We start from the raw sequence: 22,483 nt of genomic DNA, 5'->3' as shown, positions 1-22,483 counted from the left end.
AGGCCAACGCTCTACCACTGAACCACACCGGCCTGGGTGGGTGACACTACTAAATTTAAGTGGATAACATACCTTTCATAACAAATTTGGACAATTTTTTTCATTTATTAAGTTTAAAGAGAAATATAAAAAATTAAAACCCTAAAGTCTTGACATATACACAGTTAACCTCTTTTTGTTAGGCTCCACTTTAGATGGACTGGGAAAAATTTTTTAAATACATAATGTTTATTGAATAGAATATTTTTCCTGTTCTTAATTTAATTTTTATATTTTTCTATATATATACTAGAGACCTGGTGCATGAAATTCGTGCATTTGGGGTGGGGGGTGGAGGGGTGGGGTTCCCTCAACCCGGCCTGCACCCTCTCCCTGTCCAGGAGCCCTCAGGGGATGTCCCTTAGGAGCAGACCTAAGCTGTCAGTCGGACATCCTTAGCACTGCCATGGAGGTGGGAGAGGCTCCTGCCACTGTCGCTGTGCTCACCAGCCGTGAGCCCAGCTTCTGGCTGAGCGGCGTTCCCCCTGTGAGAGCACACTGACCACCAGGGGGCAACTCCTGCGTTGAGCCTCTGGTGGTCAGTGCACATCATAGTGACTGGTTGTTCTGTAGTTGGGTCGATTTGCATATTAGCCTTTTATTATATAGAATATTTATTAATTTCAGAGAGGAAGGAAGAGGGAGAGAGAGATAAAAACATTAATGATGAGAGAGAATCATTGATCGGCTGCCTCCTGCAAGCCCCACACTGGGGATTGAGCCTACAACCTGGGCATGTGCCCTGACAGGGAATCAAACTGTGACCTCCTGGTTCATAGGCCAACGCTCAGCCACTGAGTCACCTCAACTGGACCCTGTCCTTAATTTTAAACAATGCTACTTTCTTCTCTAATTTTGTTTTCAATGTTTAAATCTTTGCACTGTTTCCTATGTACATTCACCTTGATTTTAAAAAATACTTTCTATGACTGAGATAGATTAATAAGAGCTAAAGTTTTATTTCTCCACTATGATTTTTATATATAGAAAGTATGTTTTAGATTTTTGCTTATCTATTATTTTATATTACTTATACTTTGAACTTTACATCTTGTTATACTTTGAAAGTGATCTAACATTTTACTTGATCTCTCTTTTTTTTCAGGAATAATAAATTTCTGTTATTTATATATCACATTGTATTTTCAGAAGAATTTGACTATGCAGGACATATTATATCATTAATGTACATTTATCCTATGATAATTCATTTATGTTCAGTGGCAAGAAAGTTAAATGAGACGTCTCTGATATTAGTAAACTACTATTTTGTATTTTTATATGTATTACAGTCAGCATTGAAGGTACTGCTTTAAATAGAAATATATCCTATAAAAAGAACAATTCAGATATTGTGAATTTACTTTTGAAATAACTTGATACTAGAAGCCACTTGCTCTAACAGTTGATAGAATCCTAGAATTTTAGTAATCTTTTTTAATTTTCTGGGTTTAATAATGAAATCAGTATAATAGCCACAGTTTTGGATAGCAAATATGGCAACTATCATAAAGTGAACAGACTTTCAAAGGTCAAGTGCCAAGAATTGAAAGTTCAGACAGGATGTTTCCCTCAATTTTTCTCTGTAATGATGCAAAAAATAAATGAGTAAATACAAACAAACTGGGTTTGCTAGGTCCTCATCAGGAGAACTATGTTTTACTTCAAAAGAAAAGATTGTTTTCATACTTTAGTTAATATCAATAGTATCACAATGAACCTGTTTATTGATATTTTTCATGGTTTGTTCTGGGCACTTCAGATTAATTAGAGAATTATATAGTTTGAATTAAATTATGATTTTTTATGTTGAAAATTAAAAATAATTTTTTTGGAATTCAAAATGAATAACTTAAAACCCAACTTTTGGAATATAACTCATTTGTTGAGAATGTAACTGTTAATTTTTAAGACTCCCTCCTACCCCCACATACATCATTGTATAGGTACTATAAAATGACATATGTTCTATTTGTTTTCTAAACAGATAATAATTTTGAAAAGGAAATATTTTCGTCAACATTGGAATACTCTGGAATTTTGTATCCTGCTAATCGGAATTACTGATATGTTTTGTGTATACTTTGTCAAATTGAGATCGGACAACTTGGTTCTTATTCAGTTTACAATAATATTAGGGTATATAAGAATAATTAGATTTATTCCTCTCATCAAGGTAAAACTTCACATTTTAAAATATTGGGTCTTTTTTTTCTACACTTTTTGCTAAATGTGTTCAGAAACCTCGCTGATTTATTTATATATATATTTTTATTGATTTCAGAGAGGAAGTGAGAGAGAGAGAGAGAGAGATAGAAACATCAATGATAAGAGAGAATCATTGCACGCCCCCTACTGGGGATTGAGCCCAAAACCCAGGCATGTGTCTTGACTGGGAATCAAGCTGTGACCTCCTGGTTCATAGGGCGATACTCAACCACTGAGCAACACCGGCGGGCAGAAACCTCCCTGCTTTGAAATAAATGAGGGAAGGAGCTGTCTCCTCCCCTGGAACACTCTATGGGTATCTGATTGGTTCACAGTTTCACCTCCTTCAAGTCATTGCTCAAATCTCTCCCTCTTACACAGAAGGTCTTCCCTGGCCACCGACATAAAATGGCAATGTGCCCCACCCCCTCCCTGTACTCACAGCCTCCCACCCCATCTTCCTGATCCCTCTCTACCTGCTTAAGTTTATTTTTCCCTCACAGCATTATCACCTTTTCCTGTATGTTCAATGTACTCTCTGCTAGGTAGCAGTCTTTGTTTCTGTCATTGATATAACCTTAAAATTCTTTTTTTTTTTTTATTGATTCTTTTACAGAGAGGAAGAGAGAGGGATAGAGAGTTAGAAACATCGATGAGAGAGAAACATCGATCAGCTGCCTCTTGCACACCCACTACTGGGAATGTGCCCGCAACCAAGGTACATGCCCTTGACCGGAATCGAACCTGGGACCCTTGAGTCCGCAGGCCGACGCTCTATCCACTGAGCCAAACCGGTCTCGGCTAACCTTAAAATTCTTGAATGAAGCCTAGCATATGCACATAGTGAGTACTGAATAAAGATTTGTGGAGCATGCTTTTCCTGGTCACGTTTTCAGGTCTCCCCCTCTCCATTATTGCAGATATTAATCCCACCGCTGATCAACATCGCGGATGTGCAGATCAAGAGGCGCCTTAGCTTGATGTACAGTATCACCAAAGGCTATGTCAAAAGTCAAGAGGATGCCAAATTTTTGATAAAACAGATTTCTGGCCGAGAATCAATATATCAGGTAAGAGACTAGCACTGGATCTATGGGAAAAAAAAACACGACAAAACCCAAACAACGAAACCTAACTGCTTATGTGTTCAAGAAACCAGGCAGTGGCTACTCACCGTTAGAGAAGTCACACTGTGTCCAGGCTTTCACGATTATATTCTCTTTGTAGGCAGAATTGGTTCCGACACGCTCTTTTCAGGGTCGTTCTGCAGCCATCTTACAGTTGACTGTGGGCCCTGTTTGGTGTGAAGGGGGCTGGACCACAGTATGTGGCTGCCCAGTAGTTTGACATCTTCCCAATATTGATGCAATGTTATCAGGAGAGGAGAAAAACCTAATAAAAATTGTACACTTTACTCTTATATTCAAAATGAGGGATTTATTACATTTGTTTTTCTAAAACCAACACAACAACAGCATATTTTCACGATTGACACTGATTAAACTCGAGATAACCAACAGCTGCGCTCCGTAACTAGCACCATGCCAGCATTGCGTGGGTGCAGAATTTCAGTCACCTGTGCCTGGCAGTCTGAGGAAACTTCAGTTGTTAGGTCACAGGGGTTTGGGTGTGGCCAAGTGCAAGCTCCAGAAAGACTCAAAGCCAGGGAGTAGTCCCATGAAGAGTGCTGGCTGGGACATTTGACAAACACCTATTGTATGATTGAACAGAGATCGGTGACCCCGGAGTGGAGCTGTGTCAGGAATTATCAGTAGGAAGCATGAACTAATTGACAGCTTATTCTTCTCATTATTCCACTGTTTTTGTGCTCCCAATAGACTGGCTCCCCAAATAACTGCTCAGTTGACTCTCCCCTAGTGAGGGTCTATCTCTGAGAATTCTCCTGGGTGCGTGTGCGGTGCACAATAGTCTTTGCTGAGAAATACTAGTTAGGCAAGCACAACATTCATTGTAACATGAGCGTAAGCGAGGGGAAGGCAGCAGAATCGCACAGAGGGCAGAACTGAGCCAAATATCTCCCCCAAATCATAAACCGAGTGAGATTTTGACTACTGTACTTCCCCCCTCAGATTTTAAAGTTAGAAATGCACTTGGTATAATAAGAAATTAATGTTTTTTCTAACTTCTTACAGAAATTATATGAAATTTTAGAAACCAACAAACGAGATGCTGTCAAAGAACTAGGTAGGTCATTGGAGTATCTGATTTATTGTGTGTTACGTGCCACTGAGTTGGCTTCAACTCCTGGTGACCCTACAAATGAGTGATGTCCATAATGTCCCATCCTCAACAACCCTGCTTACCTCCTGTAGATTCATGCCTATGGTTTCTTTTATGGAGTCAATCTAGCTGGTATTTGGTCTTCCTCTTTGTTGCTGCCTTCTGTTTTTCCCAGCATTAATTACTGTCTTTCCCAAAGAACCCTGCCTTCTCATGATGTGCCCGAAGTAGGACAGCTTCAGTTCTGTCATTTTTGCCTCCAGCGATGTTTCAGGCTTAATTTGCTTTAGGACCCACCATCCCATAATTTAACCAAATGAAGACAAATTCATGCTTTCAATTCTGCAATCACCCATTTACTTATCCAACAACACTTACTGAACACATGTAATGGGCCAGGTATGCAAGCAGTGCAGATATGCATATATGAGTTGATAACTGCAGAAAGTTAGAGGAGTTCTATTATTTGCTGTGGGAGCCTAGAGGAAAGAATCAGATTAAGGATCAGATTCCTTAAGGTTGTAAGAAAAGGACATTTGAAAATTACCTTTGTTCGACAGAGGGTGTTTTGCTTAGTTTTACTTTGTTTGCAAGGCTACTCAGGAGTGTGAGACCGCACGGGGTGCCACTTCTTGTGCATCTGTGGTCACGCTGCTTGAATTGAAGCACACGGCGAGGATTCTATACAAAGCTTCCTGGGTCTGCTTTCCTCCTGAGAGGGCTGTGGACCAGGCTTCCGGTGTGTGAAAAGTAGAGAGCTGGTAGCCTGGAAAATTGTAGGCCCCTAATACATGGAAGTTATTATAAAAGAAAACAAGTAAAACCACTTTGCATTTATAATCACAGTGTAAGATGCCATGTGGACTTATAAGGATCAGACTTTCCAAATCAAAATAGAAAGAATGTGGTCTAATGACTGAAATTTGAACTTCGGAGACAATAGGTCAGAATATTTGGGCACTGTCTCAGCAAATCCATGGCCCATTGTTGCCATTTACATGTAGATAGATTTTTACTTCTGTGCTTTGAAAGATTAGGGACCTAGGAGCTGCTGTCTTACATTATGTTTTAGGTTAGTACGGAATATTATAAAGTTTCCTTGATTCAGTCCTATAAAAGGGAGTGCCTGTTCCCATATGATTACTGCAATGGATTGTTGAATACTAATTATGCCAGGAACTGTGTTCGCAGCTTTATATACGTTATCTCATTTGACGCTTATAATTATTCTATGAGGCAAATACTATTGTCATCTTCATGGATAGCTGGTGAAACTGAGGCTTAGTTAACTTGCCTGGTAAGTGGTGAGCTAGACCTCAGGCCCAGGTGTGTCTGACACTAGAACCTGCTCTTGATCATCGTATCCTTCATTTAACTGCTCTTCTCATTTTAGTTAGAAAAATGACTCGAGTACCTCCCAGGTGTCAGGCATTGCGCTGGATCTTAGGATTACAAAGATGGAGCAGATACAGTTTTAACCTTGACTCCCAGTCCCGTCCATACTTCCTCATGTTCATGAAAGAAGAAAAAAAAAAGGGATTTGATCTCAGAAAGACTCACCAGCCAAAGTCCAGGGGCTCTTTGATCTCAAGTCATTTATTCAGCTAGCCAACAAATGTGTAATTTATATAAAATTATCCATGAGACAGGTGAAAATAATAATACTGCAATGGAACGAGTTTCATAATGGACCAGATAGGAGTGCCATGGGGATAGGCAGCATGAGTGACTTTTCTCCTCGCCAGTGGGGAAAGCCGTTTTCAGTTTTCTCACCCATAAAATGGAGATGAAAATAACTCTGGTTCTACCAGCATCACCAGTTCTGTCTGAGATAGGAACAAAAAGGCTATTGAGTAAATACTTTGGAAATCACAAACTATTATACAAATACTAGAGGACCATTGCACGAAGATTCCTGCAATAGGCCTTCCTTCTCCTGGCTGCCGGCACCAGTTTTCCTCTGGCACCCCGGACCCAGGCCTTGGCTCGCTGCCTTCCATCTTCGCTCTGGCCGGAGCCTTCAGTCTTCACTCCAGCCGGAGCGCCACTCCTGTAGCTCCCTCCGCCCCCCATCCTCCCTCATACCAGGCATCTCGTCCTGCCCGGCCGCTCCGGGCCTGCATGCATGCTATCCAGAGGACTGGAGCGGCTGGGGGGTGGGGTTGCCTCCATCTTTGTTGAGTTAATTTGCATACTCCTGATTGCTGTCGCAAAGTGATGGTCAATTTGCATATTTCTCTTTTATTAGTATATATTAGTCATTGCAGTTATTGCATTGTTTGCTTACTGAGAGGTTTATTCGCATCAGGACTCATAGAGCATGAGGGTCGTGATGTGGTCATCGCTTTGAAGACCAGGCAGGCAATCCAGACCGTGATTGCCAAATCTCTGAAACACCTCACCTTCCTTTGCTCCAGAGGCATTATTGATAAGCACGAGGGCATCGAGATGAATAAGGTAACAAAGCAATTTTTATGTTGCTTGATTCCATTAGCCTGACACCTCTGTAACTTCATTTATTTGTTTGTTTGTTTGTTTTCAATCCTCACCCAAGGATATTTTTCTATTGATTTTTATTTATTTATTTATTTTATTTTTTAAAATATATTTTATTGATTTATTACAGTGAGGAAGAGAGAGGGATAGAGAGTTAGAAACATCGATGAGAGAGAAGCATCGACCAGCTGCCTCTAGCACACCCCCTACTGGGGATGTGCCCGCAACCAAGGTACATGCCCTTGACCAAAACCGAACCTGGGACCCTTCAGTCCGCAGGCCGACGCTCTATCCACTGAGCCAAACCGGTTTCGGCTTTCTATTGATTTTTAGAGAGAGTGGAAGGACTACTTTAGAGTATTCTTCAAATTACACCTCTACACGCATTGTGTTTTTTATTTTTTTCATTTATCACTTTGAAGACTATACAGGATTCAATTGAATGCTTGATACCCATAGATAAATGCTAACCCTTATGAGGAGACAGACTTATTTTTTCCTGTCAATTTGTTTAGAAAGGTAATGGGTAAACAATCATTCCATAGTTACTAACTGAATGCCTGCTAATTGTCAAATTGTCAGCCAAAGAGATATAATTTTCAATCCTAGGTCAGTCTATTCAATTTAATTAAGTAAATATATAATATACATTGGATACTTACTATGTGTTATGGACTCTTGAGGAGATGGGGATAATTAATGGATACAACACTGTCTCCTAAGGTCCATGGGCTCTTCCTCATTCTTTCACTTAGTCACTTGTTCATCCAATCAACAAAAGTGACATAATATGGAGGGCGAAACACGTAAGTACAAATACTATGACTACAATGCAATGAGTTCCATAAGGGAGACCTGTAGATGCCTTGGGAATAAGACAGATAAATGGTTATCTCTTATCTGGTGGGGGAAGCCAGAGAGGGCTTCTCAGGGTCCACAAAACTGGAGTGGTATCCTCTCAAATTAGAAGGGTTTAGAGAAGCAAATCATACACATGAAAATAATGGAGAGAACATGGCATTAAGTCATACAGTAATCAACCTTGAAGTTTAGATAATTTAAGATTAAGGCAGAGTAGAATATAAGTGTTAACTGGATTACAAGAATGATAAATTGAATATGAGATAATATGTCAGTGAAAATAATAATGAGGGGAGAATAGGGACAAAAAAGTTAGAGGACAATTTAAATATGGCGAGAGAAGCTCTGAGTCAAAAATCAAGGTTAAATTTACATAACAGTTGTTTGTTTAGATTTCCTCAGTTTTAACCTAATGTATCTTTTCTGTTATAGGATCTGATCACCCTTGTTCTGTTTGTTTGTTTTTAGGTACTTCTTTCAAAAATAAAAGCACTGAATAACTTTCCAATGGCAATCCCGCCCCCTACTCCTGACAAATATCTTCATAATATTGTTTGGCTGGAAAATAAAGATGTTCTCATTGAGTTCTTCAAGGTAAAGATTCTGTCTTCTATTCTGGCTCAGGTTTGATAATTATTTTTAGTTTTTCCCACTCCCTAATATAAGATTAACAACCACAAAATTTAAAGCAAGACTCCTGTAATGGCCAATAAAGGGTAAGTCAAATGGAGGCCCAGCAAAACCTAGAAGAGTAGATTTCATTTTAAGCCTAAAAAGCAATGATTGTTTTCTCACAATGGATTATCTGCTCAGGATGAGCTCTGTTACCTGATTGTTACCAATCCCATCTTATTTTACGTTGTAGAGTCTGGACTTCCAGATGACCACTCTGGAAAAGACTTTTTAGAGCAAGGTCCTCAAATTTAAATGACTATACAGGTCAGGAAGATAATATAAAAATAAAACTAGCCCAGCCGGTATGGCTCAGTGGTTGAGCGTTGACCTATGAACGGTCACGGTTCGATTCCCAGTCAGGGCATATGTCCATCCCCAGTAGGGGGCATGTAGGAGGCAGCTGATCAATGATTCTCTCTCATCCTTGATATTTCTATCTCTCTCTCCTCCCTTCCTCTCTGAAATAATTAAAAATTAAAAAAGAAAGAAAGAAAGAAAGAAAGAAAGAAAGAAAGAAAGAAAGAAAGAAAGAAAGAAAGAAAACCAGCTGGGCGTAGTGTAATAGGGAATAGTGAGGACTGTGGTATATTCCAGAGTTCGTGTGTTGTCTAAAGTCAACTGAGTGTTGCTATAGGAATTGGGGCTCTTCCAACTAATATTTATCAAATATCCTCTATGTGCCAGAATAAATTCTAGGTTTGGGGATATGGCAGTGAACAAAATAAATGAAGTCCCTGCTTTTATGGAACCTTAGTTTTTCAAAAATCCAATTTTAAGATAAAGTTAGAATTTGGTTCTTTATAGATTATAATTTTCACAAGTATAATTATAACTGATATCCAACAGTGAATGGGGGAGCAATGGGGAAAATGGTGAGAAGAAAATTCCATAAATTAATGATTCACAGACACTGAGGTGAATCTATGAGCAGGACACAATCTTCCTCTCCCCCAGCCTAGGCAAAGCTGTTGGGCTTTCTCTGTCCCCTTCAGATACCTCTCACTCTTTAAGTGGTCCTTTTCCTTAGTGTGCTGGCTCTTGATAGCCACTTAAATATGATTTCAACAGGATAAAAATGGTAATGAGTTGGGAGCACAGGGGTGTTATTCTCATTAAAAACAGCCCAGGGATTGTGTGGATGACTGACAACCACAGAGAAAACAAACACAAACACCCCTTAATGAAGACTCTAAATTCAATCTTGGTCTCCATCACAGTCCCGATAGTTAATTTTCACCACTCCTCCCTTCTTCCATCCTCCAGCAGGTGTGGTTTACTAAAAGCCCATACTCTATAAAGGTAATCCAGAAGACAGTGGTAGAAAAACAAGGTATGAATAATCCATACTCTGGGTAATTGGCTTTAGGTGAACTTTTTAAAAAAAATCGTTAAGTCATCCATGCTTATTTTCAGATAATCCAGAAGTAAACTGAAAAGAGAGGACTGTTCACTCTTCCATCCCACACTTAGTGATAACCACTATGAATGACTTGGAAATACGTTTCTCACACATCTTTGTAAAATGCAAATCTGTCACCATAATTCTCCTGTTACAAACCCTTCAGTCGTTTCCCCCTGATTTTGGAAAAAAAAACCAGACTCTTTAATGGGCCTTCCAGATCCTGCAAGACCTGGCTCTGGCCCAGCTCCCAGTCCTGCCTCCCCCAGGCTGCATCATGACTTTCCATGGGCCCTGCACTCCTTTGCCTCAGTGGGTCTCTTCCTCCATAAAAAAGTTACAAAAATTATACTTTCTGACTGTATTCAGATGAAGATGACTGTATTAGTACTAACTAGTACTAACTGTTTTAGTATTAAAACATTCTCTTCTACCTAAAAGTTCTTTCATTCCTTCTGATTTTATTTTATTTTATTTATTTATTTATTTTTTAAAATATATTTTTTACTGATTTTTTACAGAGAGGAAGGGAGAGGGATAGAGAGCTAGAAACATCGATGAGAGAGAATCATCGATCAGCTGCCTCCTGCACACCCCCTACCAGGGATGTGCCCGCAGCCAATGTACATGCCCTTGACCGGAATCGAACCTGGGACCTTTCAGTCCGCAGACCGACGCTCTATCCACTGAGCCAAACCGGTTTCGGCGATTTTTTACAGAGCCTTCTGATTTTAAAAGAAACTAAAATATTGCTGAGTCCCTAAAACGATTGTGAACCCTAGTCTCTGTGCCTCTTGAGGCCTAATGGATACTGAGTCCAGGTGTCCACTGCGCCCTGCCTGAGACATTCCGTTTGCTTCTGGTCTCTTCGTATACTGAACCCTCTGCCCGAATGGTCTTCGGCTCGCCGAGTGTTGGCCCTGTGTAACTCTTCCATCAGGTCTCAGCTTAGCTGTTCTTTCCTCTGTAAAGTCTTCCCTGGACACTCAAAGACACAGTCCTGTGGCCTTTCTGGATTTTTTCAGGATGTCCTGTCTCTGTCTTCTTATCACACTTTATTGTAAACGTCTACCCAACCTCGAATTTATTGGGTGTTAATATCAGTCACTGTGCTGATTACTAATCACAAAGTCTATGGTTTGCTTGCTTCTCTTTTTCTAAAGGTTAATGAATGTCAGCACATTATAATTCATTAACAAACCAAATAATACAGTTAGTGGTTTTATGCTACTTGAAAGCCATTTTTGCTTTAAAATATTTCTACTTAGGAAAGTAGACTGTGAAGCTTTTGTGTTGACTTTTTCTTTTCTTTTTTACTTCAGGAACGAGCCAAACTTGCCTATTTTGACTATGGAGATGTCATTTGTAAAGAAGGTGAAATGCCACAAGGAATCTATCTAATTATTTCAGGAATGGCAATTGTAAGGGACTACTTCTTTTTTTATTTAAAATGTATTTGAAATAATGTAATTATAGCATATGGAGAAATTTAGGAATCAAGAAAGTTTCAAAATTTTAACATAATCTCTTTTCCAAATGAAACCATTTCTCCCAGTGTGAGTACCACAACTGAGAGATAATACTAATGCCTAACATCTGAAAGGTGCTTCTCATTTTACAAATTGTTTTCATAGCCGTTACTTATTCCTCACAACAATCCTGGGAGGAAGCAGTCTTTTCCATGATGTTCGATTAAGGAACCCAGTACTCGGAGTGGTTGAGTTTCTCACCTAAAGAAAATGAGAGTCAGGATTAAGGAAATGGACCACAATGTCACATCCCCTTGGAGGTCAAATAGGACGAGAATAGAAAATAAAATTTTTCATCTGGCCAATAGGAGGCTTTGGTGACCAAAGAAAAAGAAAGATGTCAGTGGAGTGATGGGGACAGGAATGCTTTAGAATCCAAATACTACTAGCTGAATGCATGGGTGATCCCTAGCTCCTGACCCCAACAATTCCCAGATCCTAGATGACAGTCACATCTCTTTGAATGACTCTACTTCCTTTTCTACTTTTGTGGGCTTATGTGATTATGCTGGGCTCACCAGGACAATCCAAAATCATCTCTATGATCAGGTGGTTAGTAATTTTACCTCCATTTCCAAAATCCCTTCACAGCGATACCTAGATTCAAGTATAATTGGCTTTTCAGAATTCTGCCTGCCACAGATGCTATCTTCTTTTCTTGGTTTGCAAAGAGCAGGGACATTGCTCATTGCTCAAATGGCCTTTGAACTGCACTCAAAATTAAGTTTAAAAAATGTCCAAGTCCTTTGGAAGCATGAATGCCTCCAAAGTCTGAATGGGGATCACGAAGAGAGGGTACAGTTGTCACATCAACCTCTTCAGTGATCCTTGGTTTCCTATTTTCTGTGTCCGGAACAATAACCTTTGTCTTTGATATTTACAGCTAAACTTTCTGGGAAATTCTGTAAACCTTCTGATTGATTCCTGCAGCTTCCTCACGAAGTCTGATGCCTTTCTTCTTCCCCCATTCGTGCCTACCAGTTCTTTTTGTGGGGGGAACTCAACCATCTTGTGTTCACCCTAAAAACGTCTTCTTCTGCTGTTTCCTGGTAGCTATTCTTAAGCACCTTAAAGGGAGGCAGGCTTTTACTGAACTCGTGGCTTGGTTCGGAGGTGAATTAATTCAGATGTCCGATTTATGCATTTATGGAATCAAAAGATGTGCTTGTTTTTTTTTCACGTGTGGCACTGACTTATTCCAATAAGAATATCTAATGGACTCAGAGGGAATGACATTAGTTGCAGATGGCAATAACTACTTCGTGTAAGATTTTACATAAGGAAGGTTTATAAGGAGAAAGTTGTAAAGCTAAAGATAGGAAACAATCCATGCCTCAGAGAGTTGAAATGTGAAAGAAACCGTGATTTTTGTGAAGCTCAATTCACACCTGAGAGGATTCATGTAAAGCACCTTTACCTTCCATCGTAATGAATGCAAGAAAGTGGGAACCCATGGTCTGGCCAAGGGTTTCTAACTTGGTATCTCCCTTTGCAGCTGCATAGTTCACCTCCTACCTTTGGAATCGACAGTGACCATGGGATTAATAGAGGGTCCCAAACCATGTTTACAGAGTACTGTACTTGTGGGGACATAATTGGAGAGTTGAGCTGTCTGCTTAAGCGTGAAATTGAATATACCGCCATCTGTGAAACTATTTTACAGGTAAGGCCCTGGTTCTGTCTACATTGTGGGTTATTCATGAATTCTTTCTCAAGTAAATGACGAATGCCAGCATGTTTGCTTCCTTGGCATTCTGATATATTATTTAGTCCCTCAACCAGCAACTGGGAAGGCACATTTACCATCTGAACTCCTGGCTGTGGCATCTGGAGCGCGGTATTTTTAGCCTCTGTGAGTCTTTGTGTCCTCGTTCATTAAAAGAGAGAATATCTAACTTTTGATATTACGAAGATTGGGAAAACACCTATGTGAAGTGCCTGGCATGTATAGGCCATCATACGAAAGCAGTGTTTTCAAAGAATGCTTGTTCTGACTCTCCCTTTCTTTCATTTTTCACTTGCTATGTAGGAAGTTATCTATTCAACAAATAAGTAGCCTAGGATTCTACTAGCTGTGAGGGGCGGGAGGGGGGGGGGGAGGGCAAATAGAAGAGAGCCAAAGTTTCTGCTTACACAGAATTCTCAAGCTTTTGGGACTCTTCGATGCAACCGAGAGGGACCAGTCTCAGGGGTGTGTGGCACAGAGGGAGCATTGCTGTATCAGTTTCATACCATTTCATTTCTGGAAGGGGATAGGAGGCATGAATTTAGTCACAAAGCTGAATTGAACTCATTGAAGTTCATGTAGCATGAATTCTGGAAGCGCAGTCTTCCTTATGCAGGTAAGCATTTCGCCTCTGGAAACGAAGATTGTACATGAGCCCACTTTATCTACTGTGGCAATAAAAATAGGTAACTTATGTGGCTTAGTTCCTGAATCCTGGGCTCATAAGCCATATCCTTATCTTAGCTATTGACTGGTATGGATTTTCCTGGCCTACTAGTAGGTCTATAGCTTTAATTGGACTGTAAATTGTACTGCCTTATACATAAAGAACAACCTCTCCGACAATACAGTGCTTTTAAATGGCAGAGTTTGATGAAAGTGACGGGCATATTGTTTTCTGATGGTCTTGTACAAATTGAGCTTGCTGCATGACACCTTTCATTTCAGGCCTGCTTTATCTCCCTGGAGGATTTATATGAGGGCTTTGATGTCTTCTGGCCATCCCTGGAATACAAAATATGGTTAAAGCTTGCTCTTAGCACCGCCTATCAGTATTTTGAATCAGCTCTTGTCGATGAGGTAAGTGACACGATTAAAACATAAGTGAACTTTCATTTACTGTATTTTTTACAAAATGCGCTTCATATTTTTGTGACAAAGACAGAAAGGGCAATTGTGTCTGATCTTCTAAAGAAAAATCTCTCTTCTGGAGATTCCAGAATTTATCTTAATTAAATGTACTGGGGTGACATTCATTAATAAAATTCTGTAAGTTTCAAGAGTACAAGTTTAGATTCCAGAATTTTAACAATTCTCAGGTTGCAAAAGTCCAGATATTTGTTAATTTTCTTACATTTTTGGTGCCTCAGCGATTAAGTGTTTAAGTGTTTGTCTCTTTCTGATAGTTCATTATTGGTGTATAAAAATGCCACCGATTTCTGGATATTGATTTTGTATCCTGTTACTTTGCTGAATTCATTTATTAGATCTAGTAGTTTTTGGGTGGAGTCTTTAATGTTTTCTATGTACAATATCATGTCATCTGTGAATAATGAATTTTACTTCTTCTTTCCAATTTGGATGCCTTTGATTTGTCTGATCACTGTGACTAGAACTTCCAGAACTGTGTTGAATAAGAGTGGTGAAAGTGGACATCCCTGTCTAGTTCCTGATCTTCAGGGAAATGCTTTTAGTTTTTGTCCATTGAGTATGATGTTGGCAGAAGTTTTTTCATTTATGGCCTTTAATATGTTGAGGTATGAGCCCTCTACTTTCACTTTTCTGAGAGTTTTAATCATCAATCAGTGCTGGATTTTACTGAGTGTGTTGTTAAAAGAGCCTGGAAGTCTTGGCTCCTCTTGCAGTTTTTGGAAGCTTAAGGATATGTGTTCTTTGAATGTTTGGCAAAAGTTGCCTGTGAAGCTATCTGGTCTAAGACTTTTGTTTGCTGGAAGTCTTTTTATTACTGCTTCGATTTCATTAATAGTTTTTGGTCTATTCAGGTTTTCTGTTTCTTCCTGATTCAGTTTTGAAAGATTGTATGTTTCTAGAAATTTGTCCATTTCATCCAGGTTGTCCAATTTGTTGGCCTATAATTATTGACAATATTTCCTTGCAATCCTTTGTATTTATGTGATGTCAGTTGTTACTTATCCTCCTTCATTTCTGAATTTATTTGGATCTTCTTTGTTTCTGGATGAGTCTGGTAAAAGGTTCATCAATCTTGTTTATTTTTTCAAAGAGCCATTCTTGCTTTCATTGATCTTTTATATTGTTTTTTAGTTTCTCTGACATTTATTTATGCTTTGATATCTTTATTATTTCATTCCTTCTATTTACTCTGGGCTTTTCCTATTGTTCTTTTTCTAGTTCTTTTAGTTGTAGGGTTATTGTTTTTTTGAGATTTTTCTTGTTTCTTGAAGTAGACCTGTAATGCTATAATTTTGGGTTGCTGTTTGTTCATTTTAATTTGTTTCCAGGTAGTTTTTGCTTTCTTCCTGATCTCATTGGTAACACATTCATTGTTTCATAGCATGCTATTTAGCTTCCATGTGTTTGAATGTTTTTGAGGTGTTTTTTTTTTATTGTGGTTGATTTTTAGTTTCATGCCATTGTGATCTGAGAAGATCCTTGGTATGATTTCAATCTTGAACTTGTTAAGACTTATTTTGTGTCCTAATATGTGATCTAGCTTTTAGAATATCCCATGTGCACTTGAGAAGAATGTATATTCTGCTGCTTTGGGATGAAATATTCTATAAATATCAAATCCATCTGATCTACTGTGTTGTTTAAGACTGCTGTCTCCTTTTTGATTTTTTGTGTGGAAGATCTATTCATTGATGACAGTGGGGTGTTAGAGTCCCATATTATGACTGTACTAGAGGCCCAGTGCATGATTGAATCATGCACGTGTAGGGTCCCCTACACGCTTTCACTTTTCGCGGTGGAGCTGGGTGCCTGTCCGCTGGTGCCAGAGCAGACAGGCACCCAGCTCCCCCACTTTTGATGGTCTGCGGCTGCTGAGGGGGGCTGCCGTGGACACCTGGCTACCCTGCCGTTGAGAGGCGCAGCTGGGTGTCCGCGGCAGGCCCCCTCAGCGGCCACGGATCTGGCCGTTGAGAGGCACAGGGGGCGGGAGTCCCGCCCCCTGTGCCTCTCAACAGCAGGGTAGCCCTCCTCAGTGGCAGCGGATCCGTGCCTCTCAATGGCCAGATAGGCCACCCCGAGTCGCGCCCCCCAATCGTGGGCGTAGCGGAGTGATGGTAATTTACATGTTACTCTATTATTAGATAGGATTGTTGTTGAATTTTCTTTTTGATACGTTGTGTCATTGTGTATGACCTTGTGTATGACTTATAGAAAATTGTAATTTTATTGTAGGACATAACGTTCGAGAGGTGTGTGGCATTCAATGTGGCATATGTAGAGACTTTATCAAGCTGTAATGAGATGACTATTGACTGGGCGACCATGAAGTTGGTGATTGTCGTATATGGCAGTGTGATTGATACAAAGACAGAGGCACCATACCTTGCACCTTGCATCTTATCTAAAACCTGTGAGCAGGTAAGGAGGATCATTTCTAGAGTCATTTACATTACACAGTGCTGCATAAGTGGCTTTAATACTCAACTGACCACCTTAAAAATAAATTTAACCTGGAAAGATTCTGCAGGTCTCACCTGCCCTTAACAAAATGGTCAAAACGTACCCAGGATTTCTGTGTACTGCATGCAGGTTGTGCCCTGCACAAGGGTGTGATTGAGGGGCAAGAGCTGGGGTCAGCCTACTCTCTGCTCACCATGCTGTTTGCCCTGGTGTGGGACTGTATCTCCCCAGAAAAAGGAATAGGGTGGGGCAGGGTTTCAGGGAATCACCAGGGCTGAGCAAACAGAAATGGCTGCCAGTCATCCCTGCAACCAGGGAGGTCCCAGCATAGGAACAATGACCCCTGCGAGCACCTCTGTCTGGAAGAAAGCCGCCCCCGAGTTCCTGCCCCAATGCCAGACAGTCCAGTTTCTCCTAGTATGTGTCTGGGTCCCCCAGAGCCTCACCCAGCACTGGAGCTCAGAGGAAGTGGGAGCTTTTAAGTTAAGTTCATGGTGCTGGCCTTTTAAGAGGAGCAGCTGGGTCTCCAGCAGCCTTTGTGTCACTGAGCCCCAATCCCCACTGGATTCTACAGCCCATAGGACTTCTTTCCCCAGCTCTGGGACCCCGGGCTGGACATCTGGTGTGGAGCTGGGACCCCTTGTTCCTCATGGGCGGCCTCCACAGAGGCTATCTCCCTCCCAATTAAAAAAGTGGCATGTGGGTGCTGGACCTGCCGTTCCAGGCCTCCGCACTTCCTACCAGTCTCAGTGTGCTTTCTTCTCTAGTTGTAGGCCTTCCATTCAGCCAGCTTTCCGGCAGTTCTGGATGATGGTTGTTCTGTATTTTAGTTGTAATTTTGATGTGGTTGTGGGAGGCAGCGAGTACAGGCATTTGCCTATGCCGCCATTTTGGTTCTCCCTAGAAATGATAGTTATTGTTACTTTTCCAATACTTGCATTCTGGGAGGGCAGATTTTGTGGGCAAAAACTCTAAGAAAAGTCCATCCTGCCATGTGGGAAGGCTGGGTCCTGAGCCCTTGAATTTCAAAGGGGGAGTAAAAGTAACTCGGTGGATTATGGATTTTCTGTTTTAAGCTGAGTATTTCCAGTCCAGTTACAAGTAAAGTGCAGAAAATTCCTTTTGGATGTCTATAAATATGCAAAAAATAATTTGCTGGTACAAGGCTTTTTGAAGCAACATTAAAGAGGATTTAAAATGAGAAAGATAGAGTGTTGGTTGGAGGCCCAGTTCTAGGTTTTGTCTTATTTCTAATATTCTTGGGAAAGTTTAGGAAGCAGCCAGCTTAGAAATCAAAGAATGCTCCTTTGACTAATTTGCACTTTTCTCCTTTAGGTTCAGGGAACTTCAGATTTAAGCAAGCTACTGATTATCCAAGCAACTGAGCCTGACAAAATTTCCAGTGACGCCAAGGTCACAGGTAAGGGGTATGCCTTTAGTGGTAGGACAACCATTGGGAAGGAATTTTGATAAAACTAATTTAATTGGAAGAAAATGATTTGAGGGTATTGTGTGGGGTTATCATCAACGCCCATTCTTGGGCCCACCCTGACAGCCACATTGCTTCTGGGAGGGCACGTATCAGAGACTTCTAGATGCTGAAATCAGGTGGCTCCTTCTGCTCTATGACCTTCCCTTCAAACCCTTGCTAGGTATGGGGAGCAGCTTTTATGTTTTACCCTCTGCCCTGGGAAGCTGGAGCCACAGAGCACCGTTGGGGAAGAGTGGGCATGGGGAGGGTTTCAGACTCTCAGTGGGCCCTGGTGTGGCGAGCTGGTTTCCCCCCAACAACCTAAAGGAATCTGGAACCCTATCCATCCCCATTGAGAACTCCAAACCATGGTCACTGCCACAACTCAGATGACTTGCTTTGAGGTGTACTTTGGTAGTCACTAAGTAACCATAGTCACTGAATGTATATTAGCACCCAATTTTATGTATCCTGGTGCTAAGCCGTAAACAAAGACTAGATAGGAAGGCCTTGCTCTACTCTAGAGAAAATACATTCAAGGTATTTCATTCAATGCTCAGCATCACCCCTTACAGAGCCCCATAATCATTCTCCCAGCTGCCCCAGCTTGAAAAAAGTCCTCCTTAATTTACTCCTCTACTTAGCACCATTTCCAGTGTTCACAATTTATGTGACCTGCTAACTTAGACATGATGCAATTGTTAATGAATTGTTAATTGGGGGGTGGGCAGTATATATGACTTCAAATTGTGTGCCTAAAGTGACATTTTATTAGTTTATATCTCATTATTTTCCATTTGCAAAATTCTTATAAAATGCAACCCCAATGTGTGCTGGTCACTATGCCAAACAAGGCGTCTACCCCTGTGGGGGGGGGGGAGACAGACATTCAATATGTAATTTCACTTTTCCTTTAGAAGCAAGTTCAACTCAGACATTCTTAGGGCTCACCTTCCATGCCCTGTTTTGGGGTTATATGCAGCATCTGATTTTGGGAGCTCCCTCTGCTCCTGGGCCTCCTGCCCGCACTGGCTTACACCGAGATGACCATTACTGCACCCTCCAGTCTCTTTAGCTCAGCTGCTCCACATTACTCGTGGGACACAGCAGTGTATGGCAAGCCTCAGGACACCCTGAGGGCTGTTGAGTCAGAGATCCTACGTGGAAGTAGGTCCCTATCCTTCTGGGGCCTGCAGGCCTCTCTCCTTCCTTGAATGATTCCAGAGATACTGAGGGAAATATATCACTCTGTATTCCCCAATGAGTTTGGGACAGAAGTCACATATGCTAGGCCCGTGGACTGATGCAGCCAGTACACTGGATTTGACCCGCACATGTTTTTTTTACAATTTTAAACAAGTATAAACATCCAGGAATTTCACATTAAAAAAAAAATTCAGATTTTGAGCTTCTCTTGAAAATATCAGAACACCTGCCAACACTCAGTCCTCATTCCTGTATGTGGCAACAATGAGATAGAGCTGAGTACCAGCTGGCTCCCATTGGGGAAGCAGGTGTTGTCCACACCGCTCCCTCTTGTCTTATATCCAGCCCACTTTAATCACGTGTATGACCTGCCTGCTGTCATTTGAGTTTCTCAGTCCCCTATTGGACTTTTGGGAGCCTATTAACAAATCTCCCCGTGGGAAGAAAGTTAAGGGCCCATTTAAAAGGGAAGGGAAAGGGAGACCTACAGGGAGAAAGCTAATTGATATTTTAAAATATTCTTCTGCTACTTTTATTCTTAAACTCCTGATTTAATTTTTGTTTGATGCATGTGTTTGAATAGGCCCAGCCAACACTGGTCCTCAAGTGACCAGCAGAGATCAGACTTGGAAGAGAAAAGATGAGGTAATAAACTTGGTACTTGAATCAGACTTTTCTCAGTGTGAATATGAAACTACACAGCTGAAATACACTGTGAAGTCAAATAGCAAAATATAGGTGGTGAAGAGACTTAGTGGAAACTCACTGAACTGGAAAATACAGGATCAAACTCACCTGAGTTACTTAATAATTAAAATTATAGAATGTTTTTAGAAGATGCCATTTTGCCCCATCTCCCTCCTTGCCCACTTCCCAACCTCCACCCCTTCCCCCTGATGTTTAGTTCAAAAGTAGGCGTCTCTGGGATTAGGGGTGGGAAGGGTCATTAACATCTAAGTATTGATGCTTCTCCCTTTGGAGTTTGCCTTTCCCATGGCTGTGTGGGTGCTGTGCGGGGGACACATGGGGCCACAGGCTGATCATGGGTACCTTCCTAGAGTGTCAATTTTATTGATCTTTTAAATGAAAAAGTTAACTCATTTCACTGTTAGGTTATTTAAAACATTTTTATATGAAAACAAACATATTCTAGAGTAGGATGACCAATTTGCATGAATTTTTAAGATTAAACAAGAAACCCCAAAACATTTTATTATAGAGTCACTTATGTTTGGCCCCAGTATCTTTTCCTACTTTCCTCAGCAATCAGGGCTAATTTAGAAAAGTTCAAGATGTGCTGGAAGTCATGCCTAGAGTTGGGGAGGGAGAGGGCTCCTCACATTGGGCCAGGGCAGACAGAGGCCAGTCTGGTGGGGAGGAGGGTAGCCACATTACTCAAGGGGTCTGTTAGGCACCTAACGAAGCTCATTTGGGCAAGAGCCCACTGTTGAGTGGAGAGGAAGGCTGCTCTGACAAAATAGGGCGCTCGGCCAATGCAGAAATCGGCCAGGTAGCAGCCATGGTGTCCAGGACGGTGCCAAATAAACATACCCTTAAATACGGTGAGCTGTGTAAGTGCAGCTTCAAGCCCACTGTATCCCAACCGGACAGCTACCCTAAGGCCCTTCTAATAGAAGTTCTGGTCCTGCCATTGTCATTTCTGACAACTCAGGTGGTTTGTAGTGTGTTTGGGGACAGAAAGTTGCATTGACAAAACTTATGGTTAATAGTCCTTTTAAACAAAGCAACGTAGTTCTTTTTAGGCAGTCAATCTAGCGTCATCCTCTCCTCTTTCGTATAGAAACGCTATTTCACAAAAGGGAAACCTATCTGGGAGTCAAGTAATTGGGTTCCTCATTTGTCACTGTTTTGATTATTTTAAAAAATTCTCATTCCGATTTAGGAAAAGTTTCCTGTTACCCTATAATCAGTCGCAAAGTTAATTGGAATTCAATGCTCCTAATATTTCTCTTTTCCTTAAGAGATAGACTACTCTAATTGAATTAATGTAGTCTCTCTTTATAAGCTGACCTTGGATGGTATAAAGATGTACGTGTATTTACTGACAATGTATCACTCAAAGTCCTTGAAGGGAAGGTTCCAGATAAAAAAATGGAAACTTTTCCTAAGTTTTCTGGTTGTGCTTAAGTTGATTAGTTTTTTCCTGAAATGCACACAGCCTAATGTTTTACTTTTGACTTTCTTTTATAGTTGGACAGTGGATCTCATTATAGAAAAGGACACTAATGGCACTAACACGATATGAGAAGTGAGGTTTCAGACTGAGCCAATATCCTGGCTCAAGTGCTGAAGGATCATCTGATGAGAAGTTTACTTAGAAGTTGCTGAAACAATTCACTGCTGCATTTATTTTCTAAGCGATTGATGGGCTGTTGCAAAAGCACCGGTTTTAAGTAGTTGCATTATACCTGAGCGGTTCAAAAATTTTTCAGGGTTAAGATTGTCTCAAGACTCATGGCCCACAAACAGAACCCTGCTCCAGCTGAGAGCAAGTTACAGTGTTTGCAAGTTATTACAAGTATTGTACAATATATTACTGTCTGAAACACAGAATCTAAACTCTGATTTGTGACATTGCTAGAAGTAGTGCTCCCCTAACATTTTCCAAAGTTATTGTCCCCTCCCCCATTTAATAACTCTTGAAAAATGGGTCTATGTTCCATAATCTTAGTTATGAAAGCAAAGTTGAGAAGTTAATAATCTTACCTTGCATAGTACTGTTTGATACTATTTTCATTTTATTTTTAAAAGTCAAATAAAGTTGATTTTCATGATGTATTTATAAGATTCCATTGTCCTTTTCATTTCAACAAAACTTTGAAAGAATGCAAGAATCTCGACTCTAGGGAAAAATCACAATAGAAGGAAACACAAGAGAAAAAGTCAAGCATAACTATTTATGAAGAACCTTCTGGATACCGAGCATGTATGGCAGTATTTCCAAGTGGCCGTGGAACACTCGTGTCAGCCAATATCGGTGTAGCCGCACATTACAGAAA

General features: G+C 40.6%; 1 protein-coding gene across 1 annotated transcript in view; it reads left to right on the top strand.

Moving 5' to 3' along the window:
• The window catches only part of SLC9C2 (solute carrier family 9 member C2 (putative)), a gene marked incomplete at its 5' end in the record, with an annotated part of 49,115 nt that extends 27,358 nt beyond the window's left edge, over nt 1–21,757 (top strand). Inside the window, 13 exons of the mRNA XM_054712258.1 lie at nt 1,145–1,343; nt 2,027–2,215; nt 3,168–3,317; nt 4,401–4,452; nt 6,797–6,945; nt 8,314–8,439; nt 11,242–11,340; nt 12,944–13,111; nt 14,123–14,254; nt 16,559–16,744; nt 18,122–18,206; nt 20,047–20,108; nt 21,675–21,757. Coding sequence (XP_054568233.1) covers nt 1,145–1,343; nt 2,027–2,215; nt 3,168–3,317; nt 4,401–4,452; nt 6,797–6,945; nt 8,314–8,439; nt 11,242–11,340; nt 12,944–13,111; nt 14,123–14,254; nt 16,559–16,744; nt 18,122–18,206; nt 20,047–20,108; nt 21,675–21,710 — 1,633 coding nt within the window. The remainder of the gene's footprint in view (nt 1–1,144; nt 1,344–2,026; nt 2,216–3,167; nt 3,318–4,400; nt 4,453–6,796; nt 6,946–8,313; nt 8,440–11,241; nt 11,341–12,943; nt 13,112–14,122; nt 14,255–16,558; nt 16,745–18,121; nt 18,207–20,046; nt 20,109–21,674) is intronic.
• Nucleotides 21,758–22,483: the final 726 nt, after the last annotated feature.

This window comes from Eptesicus fuscus, chromosome 22, assembly GCF_027574615.1.
Source record: "Eptesicus fuscus isolate TK198812 chromosome 22, DD_ASM_mEF_20220401, whole genome shotgun sequence".
Classification (NCBI taxonomy): Eukaryota; Metazoa; Chordata; class Mammalia; order Chiroptera; family Vespertilionidae; genus Eptesicus; species Eptesicus fuscus.
The sequence above is the reverse complement of the archived record's forward strand: the minus strand, read 5'-3'. Positions and strand labels throughout refer to the sequence as shown.